Source organism: Rhipicephalus microplus, chromosome 6 (genome assembly GCF_043290135.1).
Source record: "Rhipicephalus microplus isolate Deutch F79 chromosome 6, USDA_Rmic, whole genome shotgun sequence".
NCBI lineage: Eukaryota > Metazoa > Arthropoda > Arachnida > Ixodida > Ixodidae > Rhipicephalus > Rhipicephalus microplus.
The window spans coordinates 42,998,192-43,025,703 of record NC_134705.1 but is presented as its reverse complement, the minus strand read 5'-3'; the positions used below and the strand labels follow the sequence as shown (position 1 = coordinate 43,025,703).

At 40.5% G+C, this 27,512-nt stretch overlaps 1 protein-coding gene across 2 annotated transcripts; it reads left to right on the top strand.

Moving 5' to 3' along the window:
* Positions 1-2,326: 2,326 nt before the first annotated feature.
* LOC119185975 (uncharacterized) lies at positions 2,327-26,804 on the top strand. Of its 2 annotated transcripts, none has more exons than XM_075865287.1 (5): positions 2,327-2,483; positions 13,180-13,331; positions 20,688-20,755; positions 22,120-22,206; positions 26,509-26,804. In XM_075865287.1, the coding sequence occupies exons 1-5, from the start codon at positions 2,388-2,390 to the stop codon at positions 26,631-26,633; spliced, it is 528 nt and encodes a 175-aa protein (XP_075721402.1). In that variant the 5' UTR covers positions 2,327-2,387; the 3' UTR covers positions 26,634-26,804. The 2 variants fall into 2 exon arrangements, with proteins under 2 accessions (XP_075721402.1, XP_075721403.1); XM_075865288.1 differs by lacking the exon at positions 2,327-2,483 and adding an exon at positions 4,681-4,888.
* Positions 26,805-27,512: the final 708 nt, after the last annotated feature.

The window sequence follows — 27,512 nt, the reverse complement described above, 5'->3', positions numbered from 1 at the left end:
AACGAATGCTATCCACACGTAAAACAAGGCGAACTTCAACTTGAATGGCCAGACGAGAACATTCAGCTATCCAAAGTGGCTGCAGAAAATATTTCGAAGCTGATGTGTACGCTGCGAGCTATATTCGAAAGCGCGCGTTGCCACATATTTTTCCAAAAACTCACTTCTCGCAAGAACGAACCATATTTATCGTGTCACGGACGTTTCAATATATTCACTGATGCACGAAACATACAAAGTGATTTGTATTAATTTCTTGCTAAGCGTTAACACCGCGGCTAGCACCGCCGAACAAGAGAGCATTGGGAGCGTCTGCCTACAGATCATCCTTGAGAGGACGCTCCTGAATTCCGCTAGGTGGCTTGGCAGTCCATGAACACTGCGAATAACATGGAGATGAATGTGGTGTATTCTGATTCAATAGTGTTTATTGAAGTGACACGAGATCAACCAGAATTCAGTATCATTTCTATAAATTGTTTACGACCAAGCTTTCTGGTGACAAAGCCTACGTTATTAATACGAGTACTAGTGTAAATAAAAATGGAGACCAGACAGTAACATTTCTGAATTCTTAGAGTGCGAAAACAATGCGAGTTGAAGTGAATCACTGGATGACGATTGTTCGAAGAGCAGGACCTGATTTCACTAGTGCAAATGTATGACGTAAGATTAGAGGAACAACAAAGTATATGTGAAAACGTATAATTACTTTAAGCGCAAATCGCAGGGTTGAAATTCCACCCGCTTCGAAAAACTCTCCTGTCTTTTCTCTTCTCCTTTAATCCTCTCACCACTCCCCCCAGTGCAGGGTAGCAAACCGGATGTGCGTCAGGTTGACCTCCTTCACTTTTATTTCTTCCCTTCCTGCTCCTCCTGTATTTTGACTGTCTCACCTTGATGACGCAGTCAACAGTCCACGAAAAATGCCACTTTTTTTCTTTGTTTGGTGTCAGAACTTTGCTAAATAATTGCTTCTTTTGAGGAGTGAGGTGATCATTGACGAAAACAGGTCTGACTTTTTCTTTGTGGAAACCAATGTCACTAGTGCTCAGGCATGCCTTGCGGGCTTTGCCTATGAAATCAATTTTCAAGGCTCGAGAGTGAAATTGGGCTGGCAAGTCCTTTGTATTGGACGCTGACGAAACACGATGTACAGTTTCTTTATCACTAGCAGGAAGCTAGCCGTTTATTTTAGAGGTGAGGGATTTGTTCAGGGACTCAACAGTTTTGTTCAGAAAATCAAGGTTGCTCATACGTCCCTCAATCTCGTCCTTTAACCCTGTAATTATCAGGAAACGCTGGCAATCTAGCTTGGGCGCAACAATTGTCGTTGCCTTCTCAAGAAGGTTATCAAGCTTATCGCTAAAAGTATTTTCGAGTTGTTTCATGCGTTTAGACAGTACGGCAACAGTTGGCATGATTAATAGATAACACCGAAAATAGCAGCAGGGGCAGTGTAAATAGTTTTGCCATAAATGACTTTAAATGGGCATAACCATTGATTTTGCTGCGATTACCCTACATTTCTCTACTATTGCAGAGTTTGCTTTTGATGCGTTCACATTGTATGGAGTATCCGTGTCTTTTTTTTTCTCTGTGTACATGATCACAACAACAATGCCTTCGGATGAAAGTAGAACCATAATAAGAAAATTGCATCTATGCATGAACACTTGCTGCATTTAGGATCCTGTGGTTTAGATGAAACTCAATATTTACTGTTGCCTACTAATTTTGAAAGACTGTTTGCCATTTATTTTGAAGTACATTGAACCTTGTGTAAAGTTCAAGGTGAACGTTTTTATTTCTAAGCTTGTTTTTGCTAACGCTTATCTTCCAACTTTTCCGACAACTGTCTGCTTGAAGGGATTCTTGAGGTCCTGTTTCCGACGAGCCCTGACTGGTTTTTATCAGCTCCTTGTTTGAGGGAACGCAGGAAACTAAAAGATAAACTTTCGGTAACAAGCGTACCTAAAAATAGAAAGACATGAACTCCCAAACCTGCTCTTGATCACCGTGTGCTGTTGCTGAAACTATCGTTGCGGTTTCTTACGGAAGGAAGAAGTGCGTGCCGCTTGCCAGGACCTAGCCGATGCTTAACACTGATAAGCTCGTTCTGAGTATAAAGGTGGGGGATAGTATAAAATATGGCGGGCATAAAACAGCCTGCAAGAAAAAGCAATGATTATCGCCGCCTGTTCTTTTTACTTGTGAGAATTTATTTCTACGGTTTACTTTTCGCTGTATATATTTTTTCTGGGTGTTCTGACAGTGATCTTGAGCTGTCGTATAAAATAGAGGTTGCTGGTACGCGACCGCCACTCGCCCGGTATTGCGTCCTTCCTGACAGAGCGAGGACCCCGAGAAGACCTTCATCGAACAAGATGGGCTTGTGGCACGTGTGCACATGCGTGGTGCTGGCCGTGCAGGTCGGTGCCATCATTGCTGCCAATCGGGGAGAAAGAACGGACGCGTTTCGGGTAAGTTAAGCTGATTTCTTCTCCGGTAACTATTTCGCAACGAGCATACTTATTTCGCTTACCTGCGTGAGTCGTACTTGTTAATGTCAGAATTTATAATCGCACATTGAATTTTTGTGCATATGTGGCGCCAGAAAATATGCCTCCGGAAGTTAACAAATTATCTTCTAAGATGAAAACTGTGAATTAATCTTTGATTCACCTAAACAAGCAAAATATTAGAACATAATATATTTCGGGCTGGCATGAAAAAAAAACGGCAGCGGTACATTTTATAGAATTGACCTTTACAAAACCTAACATGCTCACAAGCGGCGTAGGAACTGAGCCAGTTGGTTGAACTTCATTATGAAAATACGTGCAAAAAGACAACACATAAGATGAAGTTTTGTGAGCTCTTAGGTCCTATGTATAGATTTTTTGTGCGCTGCTTTTTAACGATGGTGCTTACAATGCGTGTCTTTGCGAGCACCTACTGTAACTTAGAACAAGAGGCAAAATGACTTTTCCTTATGCATTTCTGTATACAATACGTAGCGCATTTGGTGAGTGATAGCCCATTAAAAGCAGTTGAAAGCAGTGAATGATACCGGAAAAGTCCTTACTTTTTTGGAGTGCTTCGTCCGTAGGCTTTGATATCACAGATTGTTCATCACCAAAGCATGCGCTCTGATACATCTTCAGGACCATATAAAAGGTTGGACGACTGAAGCGATTCTCAGCCGCATTACGCAGACGGCGCCACGAAAACGAACAATATATTATAGAGCATGATTATTTCGGTGTACGTGCTCCATTTGCTTAAGAAGTAAAGGTATATACGAAGCGTTTCGCATCAACAAAACGTGTGGAAAAAAAAACAGATAGCTGTGCGGACATATCGAAGGTAAACGGTGTCTTTCTTTTGCTTTTTAAAATGTACTCGCATGGACATGTGTATAACAAGTAGTTTTTGAAAGTAGAGCGTTGTCTTTAAAACAAAGTAGTGCTTTTCGTTGTTTCTCTAGAAGATGAACGGCTATTTGGACTGAATAGCAAAGTACACTTTGAAAAGGTTTCCAGAATAAGTCAGTTCTCTAGTTAGTAACCGAGATTTATTCTATCATTTTTTTTGTTTCGATCACAGTGAGTCATTTTGAAACGTTGGGAAAATTCCTGGATACGCATTCTCGTACGTTTAAAGTTAATGCGGGTAGATTGAAAAGGCATTATTTTGTGCTATGAAACATCGCTTAAGCAGTGAGTGGCAGGTAAAACAAAGACCCACACGAGGATATTCATAGGAAGTCCGGTAGTGTGGTCAAGCAAGATGTTTGAGGCGGAACCATACAATTCTACATTCCAGGAAACCTGTCAGGTGCAAGGTCTCGCTCAGCTGAAGCCACTTGGTCAGCTTGATTATTTTGATAGAGATTAAGCTTATAAAAATGATAAGCCTTGCTGCTCAGGAAAATTCAAATCGTCGTATTTCTACATGCGTCTTGCAACAAGCACAAAACAAAACTTCTTTTACTTTTTTCATAGAATGCCCCAAAAAGTGGTATATATAAACAAACTAATATATATATATATATATACATATACATATATATATATACATTTGTATCCAAATAGCACAAAATAATGCCTTTTCAATATACCCGCATTAACTTTATATATAAATATATATATATATATATATAAATATATATATAAATATATATATATATACATATATATATATATATATATATATTCAAGTAGATCCTCCGTAAGCAGTCACAACATCGCGTTTATTTCGACACTTCAGCCAGAGTCTGGCCTTCAACAGCATTGAACGTACAGTTTGTCGGTGCTCAGTTTTATACAATCTTAAATGGGAGAGGGTATGCAAAAAAGAGAGTGAGAAAGAAACAAAACAAAAAAGGCAATGAAACCAAGAAGTGGTCTCCCCCTTTCCCTTTCCCTGCCACCCGCTTCCTCTTTTTTCTTAATTTTCTCTCCTCTCTTTTTGCCCCCTTTATATATATATATATATATATATATATATATAAATAAATATATATATATATATATATTGTGAGCGCTGATTATGTACTTCATCGGAAAATAGTGTGAGCGCTGACTATGTACTTCATCTTCATCTGTATAACCAAGCCATTGTAGTGATCATCATCGTATGTCACGCGGGCTGGGTCTCTGGCTCGTGCGTCTGGATTAAAGAAGGATAACCTGGTTGCTGCCGTACCGGACGTGGTCTCATAAGTGGTGGAGCGTGCTTTGGTTCCCACGTCCTCCTGCTCTACCCGTCACCCCTGGAGCTCCGGTCTGGTCGACGGTTGTGCCCTCAAGCAACAGCAATGGCAGAACCCAACCCGACCACTGCTGCAACCGCTCCTTCTCAGCCACTTAGGCTTCACTACACCGTGAGTACCTCTCATCGAGACCCTCCGGTATTTTCCGGCCTTCGCAACGAAGACGTCGAAGAATGGCTCGACAGTTATGATCGAACCAGCGTTTGTAATTATTGGGACGAGGCGCACAAACTGCGCTACGTTCCTTTTTACCTCGATGGCGTCGCTAAAACCTGGTATTACAACCACGAGAGCGACTTCTCCAATTGGTCGGCCTTCACGGGGCATCTCCGTCAGGTATTTGGCACGTCTGCAGGATGTTCAGTAGTAGCGAAACAGAAGCTCGCAACCCGCATTCAAGGGGACGACGAATCGTATACGTCCTACATTGAAGATATTCTGGCTCTCTGTCGCCGCGCACAAAATGACATGACGGAGGCCGATCGCGTCCGACATCTACTTAAAGGCATCAATTGTGTGGCCTTCAATGCTCTCGTGATTCAGAATCCGACTACCGTCCGGGACGTCATCACTACATGCCAACGCCTGGACGCGCTTCATTCCATGCGCCTTCCACACGCCTCCTGCGATGCTCGCTTTGCCAAAGAGCAAGAATTGCGGGCCCTTATCCGCACAATTGTAAGAGAAGAACTTCACGGCCTTATTCCAGGCAACCCTACCGTTGCGTCTGTCCACACACCTCCTCCCAACCTGCGAGAGATAATCAAGGACGAACTGGTATCAATGACAAGCGCTGCACATGCCCCGTCTCCTGTGCGTGTATATATATATATATATATATATATATATATATATATATATATATATATATATATATATATATATATATATATATATATATATATATATATATATATATATATATATATATAAGACGAACGTGAACATTGCAAACAAGCCGTGCCACCATTGACCATAAAACACACCCCACGCACCCCCACTTTCCCCAAGTGCAAATTGTGACGACCCACGTTTAGTATTTCGGCTTCCGGTGCGATCCGCTGGCGGCTTATCGGCCTTTGAAGTTTACGGCGAATCGGTGGGGGAAATATAAAGTGCTTCGAGTGCATATCAGTGGTGCCACAAGGTATAAAAAAGCCGGCATTGTGACACCGCCATCGATAATGTTTGTATGCATTGGCTGCTGCCAGTGAAAGGAAAGGAAAGATGCATAAAAACAAAAAAGAAAAAAAAAATAAAAGACTGTACGACATTCGAGGTCACATATCTGTGTGTTCTGGCTGTGCTCGAAGCGGCAAAACAATTCTATACTGTTAGATTCATGCGCTTACAGCTCTGTCAGGTGGTAATATTACTGTCGCAACAGGATGCTATGGGCAGAGGACTAATTAGAAAGCGGCGTTTGAGTTGTTTAATTATCGTAACGCTGACAGGGTGCCTGAGCGTTCATTTATTCAGTTTTTTATTCTGTTTAAATTGTAGGTAAAGTAAGATTCCTGTTGTTCCCGTTCTCTGACTGTTCAAAAATTGTTTTCAAATAGAGTAACCCTCACGTCATCAAAAATGTGATTTTTCAATTTGCTGTGGGTTGAAAGTAAAAGGCTTGGCAGGGAACGTATATGCGTTCGATGATTGTTGAATCTAATTCTAAACGAAGTGTCTCTTTGGCCTACGTATTGCCTGTTACATACCCCACATTGCAGAAGGTATATGAAGTTGTCTGAGTCACAGTCTTGTGCACCACTTACCCTGTGCCTAAAATCCAAGTGGGTGCTTTCCGCCCCTGCCGTTGTTCGCATGTGCTTGCGTACTTTACATCTGCTTTTTCCGCAAGGGCGACTCACGGTTTGAGGTTTTATGCCTATTTTAAATGTGGAGCATTTCTCGGCCAACTTCGGCGACTTTGAGCGTACTATCTATCTACCTATCTATCTATCTACCTATCTATCTATCTATCTATCTATCTACCTATCTATCTATCTATCTATCTATCTATCTATCTATCTATCTATCTATCTATCTATCTATCTATCTATCTATCTATCTATCTATCTATCTATCTATCTATCTATCTATCTATCTATCTATCTATCTATCTATCTATCTATCTAGCCGCCTACTACATTTAGCTCTCCTGGCCGCTTCGATAGTTGTATCTATACCAAATTTGGCACGGCATAACATGAGTGTATGAAGAACATATTTGACTAGTAATGACATGAAAATCTTGATATGTATATCAAGAATGTCATGATTTGCATTTCGCCCCGCCGTGGGGGTTTAGTGGCTAAGGTACTCGGCTGCTGACCCGCAGATCACGGGATCGAATCCCGGCTGCGGCAGCTGCATTTCCGATGGAGGCGGAAATATTGTAGGCCCGTGTGCTCAGATTTAGGTGCACGTTAAAGAACCCCAGGTTGTCGTAATTTCCGGAGCCCTCCACTATGGTGTCTCTCATAATCGTATGGTCGTTTTGGGACGTTTAACCCGACAAATCAATCAATCAATTCATGATTTACAATTCATGGTCCCGCAGCTCTCGCGATAGCTCCGCTCACATGCCATGTTGCCAAACTGGTATGATATCACATGATTGCATGGCGAACACAAGTGACAGGCTCTAACATGAAAATCACGACATGCGTGTCATGTAACATGGCTACATGCCATGCTCATGATGCGCTCGCGGCGGTTTTGCTAGCGTCCCTTATACCAAGTTTGATATTACAGTACCTGAATGGGTGACGAAGGTATGTGACTGGTGCAAACATGATAATTATTAGATGCATGTCATGTAACAACATGACTACCAGACAGGCTAATGATGCCCTGGCAGCCATATCACTACATTCATTTATACCAAATTTGGTATTACGGGACGTGAATGGGTGACGAATGTATGATACTGGTACAAACATGATAAACATGAGATGCGTGTCATGTAACAACATGACTACCAGACAGGCTAATGATGCCCTGGCAGCCATATCACTACATTCATTTATGCCAAATTTGGTATTACGGGACGTGAATGGGTGACGAATGTGTGATACTGGTACAAACATGATAAACATGAGATGCGTGTTATGTAACAACATGACGACATGCTACGATCATGATGCGCTCTCGGCCGTTTCGCTAGCTTCACATGTACAAGCTTGTTAATACGTGACGCGAATGGACGACATAGGTAAGTGACACATCCAAACCTAATAACGACATGCGTGCCATATAACATGCCACACTTAAGATGCGCTCGTGGCCGTCTCGGTAGCTTTGCATATGCCGAATTCGGTATTACGTGACGTCAATGAATGACGAAGGTACGTGACTGGTGCAAACATGATAATCATGAGATGCGTGTCATGTCGGAAAATGACTACTCGCCACAGTCAAAGCGCCAATACATTTTGACGTGACGCGGTGCGCGTGCTCGCTGGCGTTGATTTGATCGCGTCATGCCGGCGTTACGATGCCAGGCACCGGTTTTTTCATATACACGCAGGCGTGTACCACGCTGCGGCGCTATGACGCATGCACGTTTCAGTTCATCCGGCATCCCTCCGTCATAAAAAGAGGGAGACGCAGTGTTGTCTGGGTAACGCATCGGCACGAATTTCACGCCGGTTGCCGTCGCGCCACGCCGACAGATGTTGGTCGCTCCTGGCGTCAGAGTATAGAGTGCTCGCGTTTCATTAACGAAGCGTCGCTGTGCCCAGCGTGCGCGCGCGTCAATGCTACATTGGAGTATATTGGGCCCTTCATAATGCACTCGCGACCGTTGGGCTAGCTCCACATATAGCGAAATCGGTGTTACGTTACGTCAATGTTTGACGAAATATATGACTGATGCAAACATGATAATCCTGACACGCGTGTTATGTAAGAACATGACAACATACCACGCTATTAGCGTGCTCGAGGTCGTTTCGCTAGCTCCACATATACTAAATTTGGTATCACGTGACGTGAATAGATGACTAAGGCCGGCGACACGTCTAAATATGATAATCTTGAGAAGGAAGTCATGTACGGTATCATTTACTTCCACCTCATAACGTTGTACTGATTCGAAAGGGACATATAAACCTTTCTTATTCATGCTTTGCATATCATCGATTCCCACTGTGCGTGGGATCTGTCTCTTTTTTTACTTTATTAAATGATCTTTTATACTTTCGGGCCGCCTGCATACCACACAAGGAGGAGAAGCGAAAATTTTGGTTATCGCACGTTCTGTTCTATTATGTTAGTGTTTTCTTAGGACAATTTTAATGTTCAGTGGGTTGGTCGTGAAAGTTAATAGCAAAGTTTGATTGTGGCGCTGGTCTGCATTTTCCTTGTGGTTTAGAAAAGTCTGGGGTTCAAATTTTCTGCTTTTTAAGGGTCTCATTGATGACAGTTGGGGGTATTCTTGATGAAAGAGTGCCTCGCGCATACGTGTGCTATTTTTATAGAAGTCCAAAGTGCGGAAGCGTATTCATCTGAATCTCTCTGCTTGGCAACAGAGAATGGTGGTTTTGCAGTGTCGTGAATGGCAGCTTTTGAAGTGCAGGTATTGGTGCCCTTATGTTTTATGTATATGCTAGATACCAGCACACCGTCCACTATTTGAACAACTAAATTAGGAAGATTATTTCAGTGTTTGATGAGGAGTGTGTAAAATAAATGCTGGTATTTGCTTGGTTAAATGACAGTGTGAATTTGAATATAGTTCTCCGAATGCTTTCATATAAGAAAAATATTGTCGAGGTACTGCCTATAGATAAAATGTGATATCACGCAATGAAACAAAATTGTACTATATATATGTTTTATGAATATGTTAGCGTATATTTGGGGCCACTTTTGTACCCTTTACTCTGTGGCTGACTTGAAGTTAGTGCTGATTGTTATATTCAAAGCTGTTCAAATTGCGTACAAGTCCTGTTAAAAATTCAATCATTTTTCAACTGGATATGTGTCAGGTTTCTGGGTGTCACACGACCATCACCATGCGGGATTTTTGTATATATATATATATATATATATATATATATATATATATATATATATATATATATATATATATATATATATATATATATATATATATATATATATATATATATATATATATATATATATATATATATATATATATATATATATATATATATATATATTACGAGAAAAACCGCATGATATTTCGTTCACCTTTTAAACATCATAATATGACGCCCCTATAATCAGGCATCGCGCAGATCGCATGAAAGTAATTTACGGGCAGCATCGACACAGTATCAGCAATATTATTGTACAGATATATATATATATATATATATATATATATATATATATATATATATATATATATATATATATTTATATATATATTATTGCCGATACTGAGTCGGTACTGCACAATGCACAATAAGTTACTTTCATGCAATCTGCGTAATGCCTCATTTAAAGAGCATCATACTTTGACCGAGAACTTCAAAAATATAGGCTTGATTCAGTTTGAACATGCATTATAAAATAAATGTTAACCTAGCGAATGACATATGGTGTGGTTTTTTTTATGAGAGCATTATTTCATTCAAAAGCAATAAGAAAACATCCTTTTATTGAACCTTGAAGGTAAATTAGTTATTATCGGTACTACAAGCTCTTTCAGCCTCACAGTACACAAAGAATATTGCACAAGAAATTTCTGGAAATATTGGGAAAGTGAACTACTCATACACATATAGGATACATCATAAATATATTATGGCTTGTTCGTAAACTAATCCGTATAATATACTTCAAGAGTAATACTGAAAAAAAAAGGCCCTTGCAATCCACAATGCATTTCACAACGAAAGAACACTAATGGTTCTGTTTACAGGACGTATACGGTATCACGACATAGGAGTTTTCTGCACTGAGACTTTTTTTATGTGTAATGATGAAAAATATGAGGGCAGATTTATAATACGGGTTTTTAACTGTATCTAATTCATCATCATATGGCTGAGACAAAAAATCCTGACATTATGAAATATGGTCATTGCTAGCAACGTTCAGACAAAGTCTGCTTCACAGGTTTGATTCTAAGAAAATATTTACCAAGTTAGTTAATGAACCTTAGATATACAAAACTTCCGCAGCCCTCTCATACGGCATCTCCCATAATTAGACCGTCACTTAGAAACGCGTAACTGTCTAAAACGGTCCTCCTTAACGTCCATGTCTCAAAATAACGTAGCATCAGTATCGTTAAAGAAAATTGCTGCACAAACTTGTACAGCAATTCAATTCAAGTTTGTGCAGCAATTCAATTTTTTTCAAGTATGAACCAACTAGTCTGCAAAAAAGTATTGCATCAGTATCGTGTCACACACCTCGTCTGTCATGGAGCTTCCAATATGAAAGTGGTAAAGTGTAGGCATAAATCAATTCTGCGATGCCATCTCTTTTGAGAAGGTGGATTACCCTAATAAATGTTGCAATAGGGGAATTTATGAAAGGGTGCGACATATCCTTAACGGCATCATGTCTTGCACATTTAAAAAGAAAGAGTGGGCCAGACACAGTGTCTTCTGTCTTGGCGTCGCAGAGTTTCGCTCTGCAATATAACAGCGAGTGCAGACACCCCTGTCTCCACCAAATCAGGCCCATTCCCCAAACGATGTGGTTTTGGTGATCGAACAACAGTATACCTCGCAGCAGACGGAACAGATGTAGCAGGGTAGGCCAGGCGGTGGGGTCTATGGCTGTGGTTGCATTTGCCCTCTACCTACGTACTTTGGCTGCTTTAGGTGATGACCGCAGTAAGTTCTCAGCATTAATTACATTGCTGAAAAAAAACTTCTCAAAACAAAAAAGTGTGGTCACAGTGTTGAGAGCTTTCTTTTTCGCGCCTCCCTTTCATCTAAATCCACAAAGATAGTGACGGCCTTTCACGTCCGTCCCCCCTTGCTAAGACAAATAAGCAGACACTTCTACATCGCCACTGGAACATGGCTTAATGCAAAGGTACAATGCCCTTGCACATTACCAATCCCTGTGGCACCGAAATAAAACGTTTGAGCTCGTAATAGGGCAGCTCCTTAAGGTCGCGCTGCATCTCTGTGAAGTGTAACACATCTCTTGGCGGATAAGTGCCAACTACTCACCTCCAAACAACTACAAGGGAAGAAACTGTCTATAGTAAATCTAGCTGACATGTTTCAGGCAGTTCCAGTGAGATGATGTGCAAGAACAATTGGCAAAGCGTTGCTACTCACCTCTGGTTCACAAAACACTATATAAAAATTGAAGTTTGCAGCATCTCAACTGACTGAAGGTCACGAAGAGTGATTAAACACTACTAATGATGGCTAAACTGTTTTAGTGCAAAGAAAAGGTGCATGAAATAGCATTGTTGTTACGTATTGCATGGGGGTCACGCAAACACTGCTTTTATTATGGGCGAACTTGTGCATAACCGAGTATAGTGAAATAAATAAAAAAGTCTGCTAAAGCGTTCAACTTATGCTGCAGTTCTCTTATGCTGCAGTGTTTCATGTGATAAACGTCTTGTGGCCGAGGCCTGTCCGTTTTGTTGGAACCTTAGTGAAAGCAGTCTGTGCGGCAATATGTTGACACAAACTCGCTGTTTCACCAATATTTGCAAAGCTCAGTCAGTGAGGCAGGTTACCATTTTTTTAACAACGCATACGTCACAGAGAAATGACGAAACTTTATCAGACCAAGTGAAGTAGTGTTGTCACGTAAAAGGGTTGCACTGTGCTATTCGAGGTTATGCCAGCACGCATAGTAAACACGAACTTTTGCTTATACCACCGCAACGTGTTGCTGGTGAAGTGAGAAGAAACAAAGGTAGGAGGAGGGTTGCCGGTATTGCAAGAAACTGCTCCCCTCTAAAAATTTCCGCGGTGCTAGAACGTCCACTCTCTAGCGTCGGCACATCTTCGTTTCTTCGCCTATTCAAGAGCTATAAAGCTGTGCTGTATGTTGAAAGCCCCGTGGACCAAAAGGGGCTAGTCTTGAGGTAAAAACAGAGAAGTAGCTCTTGGTTCTAATGAAATGAAACCCCGCTCGAAATTTTCGCAATCACACTCATAAATGTATTCCTCGGTCACTCTCATTAGGGGATGCATAGAGTGCATACACCAGCAGCAGAAAAGAGCCCCAGGTAGCACAAAGGTAGGATATGCAGAGTGGTATCTGTTCAGCAGGGACCTGTCCTGTCCCTTGTTCTCTGGCTGTTTTGTTCACTTCGCCTTTCACATCTCGCCGTGATGCCGAATCACATGCCAGGTTTCAGGCTACCTGCTGCGCTCTTGTGTGTGCCCTTTCATAAAATATATGTTTTTGCATATCGATAATAAAATGCTTACTTTTTCGCTCAGGTGATCGAGGCGTTTTCGCGACCTGTCAGCATCTACAAGGACAGCAACAACTCACCCTTCAAGTGCCTGAGCGCTACACGAACTCGCTTCGATCGTCAAGCAAAGGAAGCAACCTACATTTGGCACCTGAAAGATGACCATGGCATAGTGAAGTAAGCTGCTCTCTTTTTTATGGCAATTTTTCAAACTTGTTCTCCTTTCTGGTGATAAAACTATTGAAGATTCTCCATGGATACCATGGTTGCCAAGGCACTGCTGCGCACAGTGTACCTGAAAATGAAGAATAAACATTTTCAGCTTCAATAATGGCCACCGAGAGTGTGTTAGTTGCTAAGTGAATGCACGAAAACATATTGACAAGCTTGGTTTTGCGAGCAGCGTGAAAAAAACAAAAAAAACAACGGATTGTCATTAGTACTTCCGAGAACCAACAAAGGCTTTCTATAGATAGTGGCCTCGTGGAAGCAAACTCCTAAATTATTTTTTTACAGATAAGTCTGCTACGCATCGGGATGCATCAGAGGAAAATAAAATCGGGGCAAATATTGAGAGGCTGTCGAATAAGCTTGGGAAACTAAAACAGTGCTGGGGTAAACCTAAGGGCTGGTATTTCTTTGTTAGACGGAATAACAATAAGAACTGACAAGCAATTGGCTCAAAGAAAAGGGGATAGCAATAAAAGTAATTGTAGTGTAGTTGTAAAAACTGAAATGTGGACGAAGAGATAACTTGCTGTGGGGTGACCTTCGAAAAACGCCTCCGATGCTATAGCAACTGAACTACCACTGCGGTTTTCACCCAGTTCACTTCATGGGGTAGGCATGTGCATTTAAACGTGGGAGTGTCAGTAAGCACCACCTGTTGCCAATAGGGCGAGTGTGGAACACTAATTTTTTGCCAGTTGGCTTCACGTAGCACGGGATCTTATTACGAGCTCACAGCTAACCAATGATAGTTTGCACACCACCTGAAGGCATTAAGTCAGCCAGAATGAGACTCTTGCCATGAATAAAAAAAGAAAGGTAAATTTAGGGGTTTTTTTTTTCGTTATGCATAATACTATTGAGAACTCCAACGTTTCAGTGCACATACATGCATCATGAAGTGAACGGGGTGATCGCCGCCGGGGTAGCTCAGTTCTTAGAGCATCGTTCACGTTATTGGAAGATCGAAGTTCGGTCCCTACCCACGGTAAGTTATCTTTTGTTCAATTTTCTCGTCGCAATTACATAATGACTTCTCATACAATACCCTATACTTGAGTGGCATGATTGTCTGCCAGTTCTCATTAAAACAGAGCTGGCACCGTTACAACTTCAGGAGAAACTTCATGGTGCTTACTTGTGCCTGTGCAACGCGAGTGAGCACGGCAAATCTGTAGTAGTGTTGGGACTCAATGTGTACACCTTTAATGCACCATAATTGACATATATTAGGTTATGTTGCCTGGGCCTACAATCTTTGTGGTTTTTGCGATTGCTTGCGTGTCATTGATGTGATCGTATTGTTATCGATAGGCAGAAGAAAGTCGCTTCCTTTTCAGGATACCTTAAAATAAAACAGAATTGCGTCGTTTCTGGCCCTTGAGGAAGCTAATTTTCTGTAAAATTAAGGTTGCGCAACGGCATAGTATTCACACGTTACAATAATAACGACCACTGGCATGCATATTCGTTTTATGCTGAGCAAAGAAGGCCACGTTTGTATTGCCTTCCGCTACCTATGACATAACATTTTTGATGTTACGGAGTCAACTATTAATGTGCTTTCACCAGTTTAGTGTAGCACGTTTTAATTTTCACCTATTTACACTTTCGCTCTCACTTAGAAATTCGGGCATTCATGTGTGCCAGACTTTCATTACAATACGAATGTCATATTTTGTATTATTGATTGGTGCAAACAACTGAAACAGAAGCACGTGAAAATTGTCACATGGAGGTACCTAATTAGCCAGAAAAAAAAGAAGAGGTGGGCAAGATGGCGTTATGTCTGATATAGAGCATTCAGAAGAACCAAATATGCGCACACAAGCACAACACATGGATAGCGCCAAGATGAGGAATCAAACCACTGCAATGAAAAACAAAAGCATGCTAGTGGTGATTATAAATACTAACTTCAGGTTTCATATTTCAAAGCGTATCTTTGAGTATCCCTCTGCGATTTGCTAACTGTTGCCTTGGTGACCTGGTCCCTGTAGCGAGCGACGTAAGTGCGGCTCCAGAGCTTACTAAACACGTGTTGTTTTGTTTTCGAAGAGAGTTTATCTTGTATGAAGTTAGGTGCATAAGATTGCACATGGCTCTTCTGCCCTGTAGCAGAAGTATACAATCCGAGATTACCTGCTCACTCTTAGCACATTCATTCCTTCTGTTCACATATTTGTGAGCATGCTTCCTGAACAGCACGGTTTTGACCACCGAGCATTTCAAAATAGGATGCGCCCACTTCAACTAAGGAATGTAGTGCGATGGTCTTTGTAATATACAGAGTCTAAATAGTCGTGTAGACAGAGAACCATATAAAACGCACACGTGATTTCCTTGCACAATGATTTTATTACACTTCGTTTCAGTTTATTCAAGGCAAAATTGATAAAATTTGCCTTGGGGGTCCCGACTAAAGGTTGAATAAACGCCTCACTAGGTCGTGCCACCATGCCCGCAAGAACATGAACACAACAACAAGCATTTGTGTTACAGAATGCACTTGTACATCATCATTATATGGAGTGGTTACAGGATCGAAAAAAATATGATATAAGTGAAAGAGAGTATAAACAGAGTTGTCTTAAAGTTGTATCAATACACCGAACTCAAAATGAACTTAGAACAAAAAGAAAGGTAATAAATATAGCTTCTCGCTGCATTTGCGAGTGAACTACACAGAAACTTTATCAACATTTACTAGAATGCGGGGAAAAGTAACAGTGAGTAATCAAAAATCAGTTTATTAAAAAAGTACAATCGATTACTGTAAAGTAATAAACTATCACTGGCTTAAAAACAAGCTGGAAATGAATACAAGACATATATGGTCACCACATTTGAAGGATCAAAAGAATCATAATTTTCTACTGTTAGGAGTTCTCTTGATATTTTTAATGAAGCTACTGATGTTTAATCTTGCAATAAATGAAGCTTGATTGAAGTTCTTGATTTAGGATGCTTGGTATGCGTCAGCTTGATAGTTGGTCTCCGAAGTTGTGTGTGATATAGGTCTCCATATTAAGCTCCTACATAATTCATATGATGTTTGTTTAACATAATATGTATCCAAGAATGGAGATATATTTACCTTAAACTGATGTTGTACCTCTAAACATAGCATGTGTCTGTATTACTGATTGATGGGCAATATTATGTAGCTTTCGAAACATGATCGAGTACTTTATGGAGTGCAGTGCTAGATATTGCACGTATTGCGCGCTTTTGCAGCACTAAAGAGAATTAAGGTTTATGACAGTCGTTGTTAACCACGCTAAGGAACGGTACGGTAATCAGAGTATACAAAAGCATAGTAATTTTGTCGCTTGATATTTGTTCGAGTGAAGTATCTTAGCCTATTTAAAATGCCGATTCTTCTGAAGCATCATTTTTATTGTGTCTATGTGGGGGTCAAATAAAGTTGTTCTTCAAATAGAATATCTAGGAATTTCATTTTTGTTGTTCGCGGAATCTCCACGCCCTGAAAGTAAATTTGTGCGCATGGAATGCATGTTACCCCTTTCGGTTTGAAGTACATGTATTCTGTTTCAGAGATGTTCAGTTGAAGTTTGATTACGTGTATTCATAACTTTCTCTAGTTCATTCATATGTTGACTTCCTTATATATTTTGCATACGTCTGATCCTGCAAAGAATACGTTTGTATGATTTGTATACAAAATTATTTTTAATATACCTCAATATTTACAATATCTTAATGAACAACAGCAATAGAACTGATCCCTGATGATGGACGGATCATTGAGGGTCACTATACGCAATGAGTTCGACTTGTAAGCGTATAATGTTTAGAGTTGTATATTGCTTTCGTCGATTACAGCTAACTTTGTATCAGTTGGACTGTGGTACCACAATTACAGGAGTACGGAAGTTTACGTAAAAGTAGATCGTGTTGTATGCTCTCAAGTGGCTTACTGAAATCAAGAAACATTCCTTATGTGCCGATTTTGTTTTCAATCTTCTCTAGAATGTATTGTTTATTAAGGAGTAACGCAGATTCAGTAGGTTTATTTTCGCGGAAACCATTGCGTTCTTTTGCAATAACATTGTTTGCTCTTACAAAACCCGTGTATGTCTTATTTATATTACCCTCAGCCATTTTCACGGATACAGAAAGTTCTGAGATAGGTCTGTATTTGTTTAGACCACCAAACGAACCTTCTTTATATATTGTAGTAACTTTAGCAAGTTCCATTTGATCGGGAAAAAGTACAGACGGTAGCATCAAGTTATGAATGTGCGCACTCAGAGGAATAGTGATAATGTGACTAATAGCCTTTAACGGCTTAAGCTAATTGTCATGAGAAGCGCAATCGCATTGATCTTTTATTGACATGAATAATTTTTCCATGCTGTGTTGGTCAGTAGAATAGAGAAAAACACTGAATTATCAATCTGTGGCTTTACGATTCTCGAAATATGTTTCTGTGCTGTTCGCTCTAAACTGCTCAATTGTAAGAAAGTGTTTGTTAAAAGTGTCAGCAATTTCTGATTTACTCATACCGAGTTTTCTGAACTTGATCCTTCTCTATACCTCTCTTTTGTCAACCAGCTCATTTATTGTATCGCACAGGAAGCGTGCATCTCTTCAATGAGCGGTAAATTTATTGATATTGTAATTTGTCTTAGCTATCTTAAATTCATTGTACATATTCTTACGAATTTTTTTATAACTGCGTAGGTCGTTTGCATCTCTGAAGGATAAAAATGTTTGAAATAGGTTGTGTTTTAATTTAATTTTGTTGTACAATTCCCCTGCCACCCATGGCTTTCAAATTCTTTAATTTTCTGTGGCGCCTAAGGAAAAAGCATTTCTTATAAATGGACCAAGTACTCCACAAAATTGTTGTAAGATTTATTAGGATCAGTTTCTTCAATAATTGGGCTTCCGTGAATTTCAGTGATTAGGTTCCTAAATAGTCCTATAATATGGATGGTGTAACTCTTGAGTCACACTTCAACCTTGTTGCCCCACCGCGGTGGTCTAGTGGCTAAGGTACTCGCTTGCTGACCCACAGGTCGCGGGATCATATGCAGCTGCCACGGGCGTTTCCGATGCAGGTGAAAATGCTGTAGGCCCGTGTGCTCAGATTTGGGTGCACGTTAAATAAACCCAGGTGGTCGAACCTTCCGGAGCCATTTACTACGGCGTCTCTCATAATCATATGGTGGTTCTGGGACGTTGAACCCCACATATCTATCTATCTATCTATCTATCTATCTATCTATCTATCTATCTATCTATCTATCTATCTATCTATCTATCTATCTATCTATCTATCTATCTATCTATCTATCTATCTATCTATCTATCTATCTATCTATCTATCTATCTATCTATTTATCTATCTATCTATCTATCTATCTATCTATCTATCTATCTATCTATCTATCGTCATCCTTATTTCAGGCCACACGATTGCCAGGTAAGGAGCACTATACTGGAAAATGATCGCTAATGTCGACAGTAATCGCACCTGTTTCATTATCCACAAAACCGAAGCTGGAGATACATACGTGTAATGTTAATCCAAAATCTAGATGGGAGCCGACAGATAGAAGCAGGAAGTGGGATAGTCGTGGTAAACAGTGGAAGCGCCTCAGACAGGCTGGCCGACGTCTCGATAGGAGGACCTATCTTTGTCAAAAGCACCTTGTCATCCTTGGCGTATTACTTAATGGTGACCCCCTTATTCTTTTTCCCCATCCCCCGAGAACATTTGGAATCACTACCCCCTAACTTGAAGTGAAGCGAGGAGTGCACTCTTCTGCTTTAGAGTTTTGTTTTTTTTATTTTCCAGCAGCAATTGCCAACAGGGACATGTGCTACCACCAGGAGATTCCGTCACTAAAGACTCCCATAATACTAACATGCCAAGAATGACAACGTGCCTTTGACAAAGAGAGGTCCTCCTACCAAAACGCTGGTCAGCTTGTTTGAGGCACTTCCACTGTTCACCCTGACTATCCCAATAAGTCTAATGTTGTTTCAGATGTAGCTGTTATTCTGGTTTGTGTGTTGATTACATTCACAGAGTCATCAGCGTCGATAATTTCATTCTGGCATACAAAGCCTGGATTATCTAGCAACCTATAAAATTAAATTCACCCACTAAAACAGTTTGCAGGCGAAAATCCAAATATCTGTACAGTAGTTACTCGGTGAAAATTTGAAAAAAAGCTTTCTATTGAACCAGAAGCAAAGTGATAAACAACAAAAATGACACATCAGCACACTCTATCATTATACGCTCATAGCAACTATTTACGACCTTAAACTCAGGTATTATTCTATACGACAGGTTTGTACGAAAAAATTCAGAAACATCACTGCCACCGCCATGCTTTCCTAATCTGCTTGCAGAGATGCAGATGGCAAACTTTGCCGTTGCGTTTCATGCGAACATAACGTTTTTTATTTATTGATTGATTTATTGTTTGATTGATTGATTGATTGAATGATATGTAGGGTTTAAGGTCCCAGAACCACCTTATGATTATAAAAGACGCCGTAGTGGAAGGCTTCGGAAGATTAGACAACTGGGGGTTCTTGACGTGCACCGAAATCTGAGAACACGGGCCTACAGCACTTTTGCCTCCATCGAAAATGAAGTCATCACCACGGGGATTCGATCCCTCGACCTGCGGGTAAATAGCCGAGTACCTTAGCCAATGCGGCGGGGCCAACGAAAATGTTATCAGCACTGGGTGTTCCCAGGTAGTTACCCTGCCAGTACTGACCGAGCTCAATGCTGCTTGACCTCGATGTACGACAAAAACTGGCGCATTCAGCATGGTAGGGCCGATGGACACATATCGTATCTATTTGTGAAAAAAATGTGTCAAAATCAGCAGGTAATGGGGCAGTGCAACTACCTTGTAAGTTACTAGAAGGTAAAAGTTGTAATTCTGAGCTGCCCGCATTGTGTGCTCAGACTTCCGTTCCCCTGTGTTATGTTAGCAATATTTTCGGGGACGTGGGCATGCAGATTATGTCAGCTCGAAGACCACACAAATCAATTCGCCGAGCTGTGACAGTGTTGTGACAGTGTGTTATAAGCGACGAGCATGTTATTAGTAGCAAATGAAAAACAATCATCTTGTTCTTCTTAGGTATTTTTGTCTGAGCGTTGTGATTATATGCCATAAAAGCTACGACCCTTACTTAGGTACTTCCATTTGACTGTGTTAGTTGTGTTTCTATTGCTTTCTTCTATAGTTCGCTAATTATTGAAGTTGATTGTACAAAGTGAATTATTAATTAAATTTGATTTTCCAGGCAAAATGTAAGCTTCGACGTTGAGAAAGGAAAGGAAATTGACCAGGTCACCTTCTACGTCGACGATGGTGGGTTATTTTCTGAATCCAATTTTTGATAGTGCTCTCTGAAGATGCTCTCTGAAGATGCTCTCTGAACAGTGCCCACACAACGGGCATAGTAATACCCATAATCACTTTCTACCTCGTAGCTTGTGGCGGAGAAGACAATTTTTGTAAGACCGTAGAAAAAAATGAAATTGCCAGGATCCTTTCTTCTCCGAATGCCCACAAACGAATAATCAAGTGAGCCCTTACTTGGCCCTAATGCGTTTTATCTTAGAGTAGGCTTAATAAATATTACCATTTAAAAATTATTCAATTAGGCCAATGGGGAAGTCTGAGTCAACTGAAGGATCCGGTCACGTTCACGCATATTTGTAGCTCAGAAGTGGTGTCACAGAAACTTCATTTAAAAGGGAAGCAGTCTCTTTTCCTATTACTATTGTGCATTGATCGTGAGTTTATGTATTACGATTGAAGTTCGTGGCGTCGTGAGAATATATCCAAAAAGTTTTGAAGTCCTGCCACTCCTAATAAAACTCGAACACATTTGATGATTATGAAATGAAAGCTGAGAACGAAAAATGAGAGAGTGCATGACAATTTGTTTCTGTTTTGGCAAGATGCTCACAAGGTGAGGCTTTCTCAATACATTTGCATAAGTTTGAAATGATGTGGCTTAATATAACCTTTATGCTTCTCTACATGATGCGAATCATCTCCTAGTATAATCGAAAGTACTAACCAATACTGACACTTATGCCCGTAAGATTTCATAGCACCGTCATATTTCAACGATGAGACCAAAAAAACAACACTGTGCTCCCGCCTTCTCATACAAGCGTCGGGAAATTCTTCAAATTCTTGTTCATTCATTAACAATGGTTGAACAAAGCAGTACAGCAAGAACTAGGCGTACAAAAAGGTGCCCTTTGTATATGACACATTTCATGAGAAGAAATTAGGAGATCTTTTCACCACCAGCGCGATTCTGACGTGGCTGATTGGTCAAATCAGCCTTAAGCTACTGGTCTACGCACTTAGATGGCTTGTAATATTTTGTATATTTTAATATATATCACTAACAATGCTGTTCATAAAATTCGGCTGCACGGGTTTTTTTTGTAGCGATTCATTCGTGAAGAAAGCATAAAAAATAACCGTACTACTCTGATACACATGCAAGCGTAGAAATTTAAAATAAAATAACCGAAGCTAGGAGTTATGTTAGGTAATAAAAACTTATGAAAACAAAAATATTCAACTTGATTCCAGTATATATTTTATGTAAAGTACCAGAAATGCATATGCAAATTCAAAACTACCGCTAAGTTTCCACTTTCTTTTCGTGTTCGAAAAAAAAACTGCTGATTTTTAACTTTATTTTTCAGATCGAACTCACCCTTTTACTGCATACTGCTACTACACCGACTACCAGAACTGCATAGTCGTCATTGTTCCTTACAGTGGACACAATCGTAAGACATGAAATGACTTTTTTCCTCATTATTTTCGCGCGTTAAGTACAGTACCAGTAGTAACAGTGCAAGTACCACAACTCTAGTTTCATATTACGTTTACTTTAGGCTTAATTATGAAGACTTTGATTGGAAAGCCAGAAACATGACGAACTTTTTCCGACACCCGTATTTTCTGAGCACTGACCATTGGAAGCAGACTGTTTGTCTAGCTACAACGCTCTTTTCTTTATAGAAAAACTTAATACTGCGAACTTGCCTCTCGAGGTATATTTTATTGAACTATTGATGAGGTGGAATTCTTTCGCAGAATTATTTCTTTTAAAACTCCCGGGGTTCCTGGTGCATTCACGGAGATTAGTCAAAAATGAAGACTCCCCTTCTGAGTCGATGCGTTCCCCCCTACCGTATGAAAGCTTCTTTCAGCCGACGCAGCCTTGCACTGACTCCAACATCGGCCCACCTTTGATCAAGCAAGGGTGTGATGACTCCACCATCTGAATCCACAGACTTTAACACTCTGCTGTCACCAACGACGTAACAGCTATCGGCACATTCTGTAGTCATGATGTCTTTTTATGGTGGCGTCATCGATGATGATTTTAGCATCACTCATGTGGAGGATGACGCGCAAAGCCCGTCACCTTCCAGATTTGCTGAGGCATGTAAGGATTTCGCCATCATAAAAAAAAAACTAACAACTCTTCGACTGTTGTGGAGACGTAATAATTGCATCGGCATCACCTGCGGCTGCACGTTCTGCGCTAGTGGCTTCATGTTGGGCTACCGCCTTATGGAACTTTCATGCACCTTGGCGCTCCTTCAGTAGCACTTCATCATCTTGGCAAGCGCACCGAAAACAACACAAAAGAAAGAGAGACGTAAACAGGCCGGCCGCTAGTTTACGTATTTCTTTTGAGATTGTTCCACTGCGCTTGCTAAGTTGCTCAAGTTCTACACCCCCCAACTAGTCTATACCTCTTCGTGGCATTACCTTCAGCTGTAGTTTTGTTTTCAGAGTGATTGACACGCATTCGTCGTCCTATAGCGAGCCCAATGAGCGATGAGCATTTGCTGATAAAAGCGATAGCATGATATGTACATCACAATACATAGAGTCACGATACATAGACGTGGGAAGTGTAGCCGGCGACTATCGCGGCATTCGAAAAAAATAAGCATCGACCATCGTGATAGGTGATGGCAGCATGGGCTGAAACACTTGTTCATTCAATTCATTGATATGTGTGGCTTAACATCCCAAAACCACCATATGATTATGAGAGAGGCTATAGTGAGAGGCTTCGAAAATTTCGACCACCTGGTGTTCTTTAACATGCAGCCGAATCTAGAGCACGCGTGTTTTGAGCATTTTCGCATTCATCGGGAATTCAGCTGTCGAAGGATGGATGGATGGATAGATATGGCTGTACCCTTTAGATCGGGCGGTGGCTAGCGCCACCAAGCCGGGATATACTCCCGCTACCTGTAGGTTAGCAGCCGAGTACCTTAGCCACTAGACCACGGTGGCACGGCAGTGTTGTATAAACAAAAGAAAATCGTTAAGAGACGCTGTGCTGGAGCTGACGTGTCGACAAGGGCAATTTTTTTTTCGGGATGCAACCAAACAGAACATGTCCACTTTTCGGAACAGCCGCTACAGCACTTACCCATAAATATGAATTTCTCATCGACACTTTCCGAATGTGCCTGACTCCTGCCTCTTTCTATCCATAAAGGGGTGCACACAATACACTGCAAATTGTTCTTTTACACGCCATTTTGTTCCCGGCCAATATCCGAGCAAGGAAGTCACACAGAGCTTTGCTATACATGTAAAAAAAAAAACGACACCCGCATCTTCCCACGGAAAAAAAAACTCGAGTAAATTCGTCGCAAAGTTGTAAGGAGATCAGGTGAAGGTTGCGTAATTAGTTATGATTCGTGAATGCCTAATTATTACTCTGTCTGTATTATCCTGATTTATTGAATGAAAGAGAAGCAAACGAGTGATGGACCGCTGATGTGCCATCCAGTGGGTGGCCAGTAAACGGTTTTGCAGCTCGAACCGGCGTTTTTTACTAGCGGACGCTGCCTGCGTGAGCCTTGCAAGACGAAAGAGGGGGGGGGGGAGCAAACTGTTGGCACGAGACCATCAAGGGACGCAAGCAAGCGGCACGATACGCGAGGCACGAGCATACGCAGTGGGTGTGTGGACATCGCCGCCGATGAACGACGCATCACATCGTGCAACGAAGAACTGGCAGCCCGGGACACGGCAACATAAATCAATTTTAGCAAATGCCCCGTAACTACAAAGGACGTTAGCCCAACGCTTGAGTACGTATGTAATGCTTATGAAATTTGATAGCCCCGCAGCATTACAAGCGATATTGGGGTGTCAAAACAATACGGTCAATTCAAAAAGTAGTTCCGAGATCTGGCGTGGCTCTGTGGTAAATATTCGATTGTACGCAGATAGATTGTGCTAGATTTCTGCTGAGACCATGTTATTTATTGTATGCGTTCGTCAGGTGGAAGAGGGGGGGGGGTGAACTCTGCCAACGTAAGCTATTTTCTTAACGCTTATGCATTAAAAATACCCATGTGTGTTGTCACCGTTCCTGTCCAGATACTAAGTTTGACTCACCTGTGGCCGATACCCACTAGGCAGTGGCGCATGCCTGCCCGCGAGTATGTGCCACTGTTTAACGGGAAGTGGTCGACGACATACGTGAGATGATTTTGACATTATTCAAGTCTTGACTAGCGCATCATATTCGTCTAATCATCTTCGTTCTATTTGTCAAACCATCTTCGCCATCGCGTCACATTCGTTCGTCACTAACACAGTGTAGCCCATCACCTCGAAATCCAGATATACAGACTCAATGCTAATCACTCGCATATTGCACATATACTGTATGAAGACATCAATTTCGAAGATATACAGCCTGTAAGAATTGTAGTGAAAGGAGTGTAATGAAGAACAAAACCAAAGCAAGAAGTTTCGAGTTAATTTATTCTTCGAACGGCCGAATTCTTTACAAAGTAATTCCATGCCAAACATTTCCAACATTTTGGCGACCGTCTCACATCTGTTTTTTGTAAAAATCTTGACAATTCGCTGCATGAAAAACAGTGAAATCGTAGAATATTTCCAAGAGGAAAAAATATGGTTACGAGGCTGCCTTGTGAACTTCCCGGAATGTCATTTTTGTGTTTGTTAACAAAATTTATTTCGAAAGTACTGCTCGTTTCTATACCACAATTTGCGTACACATTAATTAAAGGTTTTTATGTAAGTTGCTTGAAACTCAGTAACATTAGTGTGATTTTCTTGGCACATAACTGAAGAATTTAGCCAAAAATGTGTTACGTTTGTATTTTTCCTATTGCAATACTGCACTTTGTATGAAAATGTTAGTGAATACTTACACCAAAAAAGCAATAATTGCAGGAAAAAGCATTCAATACCTCTCAAGCTGCTAAACTTTACGAGGTCAATTCGGAAATTTTATAAAATCGTTAATAATGTCACTATTGAGAAAATTTATTTTCTTCATTACAAAAAATGTAATAATAGGATTCACTCTTTGAAAGGAATTGTTTATTTGATTTTATTCGAAGTATAAAGGGGATTTCTATTTGGACTACCACGTGGTGCCAATTGCGTGTGAAAATAGACCAAAATGACAATTTTTTTGAAATTTGTGATTTTTTCGTAAGATTTAGCAGCTGCAAAGCTATAAAAATATTTTTTATCAGAATAGACTTTTTGTGGAGTAGGTATTCACTACCCAGATATTCATAGAAAAAGCAGTATTTAATTGAAGAAAAAATGCGACAATAACACATTTAGGCTAAATTCTTCGAGGCGTGTGTGCCAGAAAAAACGCACTAATATTATAGAACTTCAAGCTTCTTAAACAAAAACATTTACTTCACATGTAGACGAAGTTTGGTGTAGAAAGAAGTGGTAATTTTTTTAATAAATGTTTTCACGAACAACATCCGAATGAAATTCTGGGAAGTTTAAAGGCAGCCACGTGACCAAGAATTTTTCGCTCTCAGAAATGTTCCACCAGTTCACTGTTTTCAATGCAGTAAATCAGCACAAGTTTTTTTGATATACACTTGAGATGGTCACCAAATCGGCTGGGACAATTGGCATGGAATGACCATTTTGCAATCTATCCAAGCAGCTTTTCCTTTTTGCTTTTGTTCAGTCATTACGATCCATGTTTAATCACTTCTTCTAATCGTTTTTCCAAACCAATCATTGCTTGTCACTTTTTACAGATTGCATGATGTGGCTGCAACGTAGGGTCGCCCACAACGTGCCACAAAACTGCTTGGACAAGTATGAAGAAAAGTGTGGCGTCAAGATACCAACGTTCGACAGCGACCTCTGCAAAGATGACTAATAAAGTAGCATTTGACAGTCACCGAACTGAGCTCGCACTAACCACTTGGATCAAAAAGCTCAAGGTGACAAAACACCGAGATATCGGACACTGTCAATCTACCGGTGAAATGTAACCAATTAGAGTCATTGCGATTAGAGTTTACATAATTTTTGCTTTCAGCCTCATGCACGTTCTGCAGCCAGCTGTTTTTCTTCGCTGCTTTTAGGATGCGACAAAAGCTCTTGCTGAGGAGTGGCTTATGATTTAACTAAGCATTTCTGCGCAGTCTTTTGGCAACCAACTCCACCGACATTTCTGAGTGTTCCTGGACATAAACTTTTGGGTTAGTTCAAGAGATCGTTATGCTCTACTCAGCGTAATAAAAATCTAAATTTAGAAAATACTCCAGTGTAAACGATAACAAAAGCTGTCTTTTTTTGCGGACATATGGAGGGGCGCAACGAGTATTCATTGACAATAAAATATAGTATAAACTAAATGAAGTAAAAAGGTCCCAACAAATCCTTATATCTACATATATAAACAATGAATGTCAATATTATAACACTCTAGAATTAGCCTTTAATTTAACACGTAAATAAAGCTACGAGGTATAAATACAAATTGTGCTATGAACAATAGCGTACTTAAACATTGTGATCGTTTTCGCAGTATTTTAAAAACTGCAGAAAATTCGTTGATTCCACTCTATATCACTCTTCCAATCCATTTGCCGCAGAAATTCCAGTCCAGTTACCGCATGAAATCATGCCGCATGAATTTCCGTCTTGTTTAACTATATACTGCCTGTTTAGAAAACTTAAAAGGAAGAAGCGCTTAAAAGGAAGAATCGTGCTGGCGCTAGCTCTTCGAAGCACCCGGGTGACTGTCTGCAGG

Bases quoted from the DNA above. Each gene is read 5' to 3' on its own strand.
- LOC119185975 (XM_075865287.1), top strand. From the start codon at position 2,388: ATGGGCTTGTGGCACGTGTGCACATGCGTGGTGCTGGCCGTGCAGGTC. The intron at 2,484-13,179 runs GTAAGTTAAGCT...TTTTTCGCTCAG, and splicing joins AAAGAACGGACGCGTTTCGG to GTGATCGAGGCGTTTTCGCG. The intron at 22,207-26,508 runs GTAAGACATGAA...CACTTTTTACAG, and splicing joins TCCTTACAGTGGACACAATC to ATTGCATGATGTGGCTGCAA.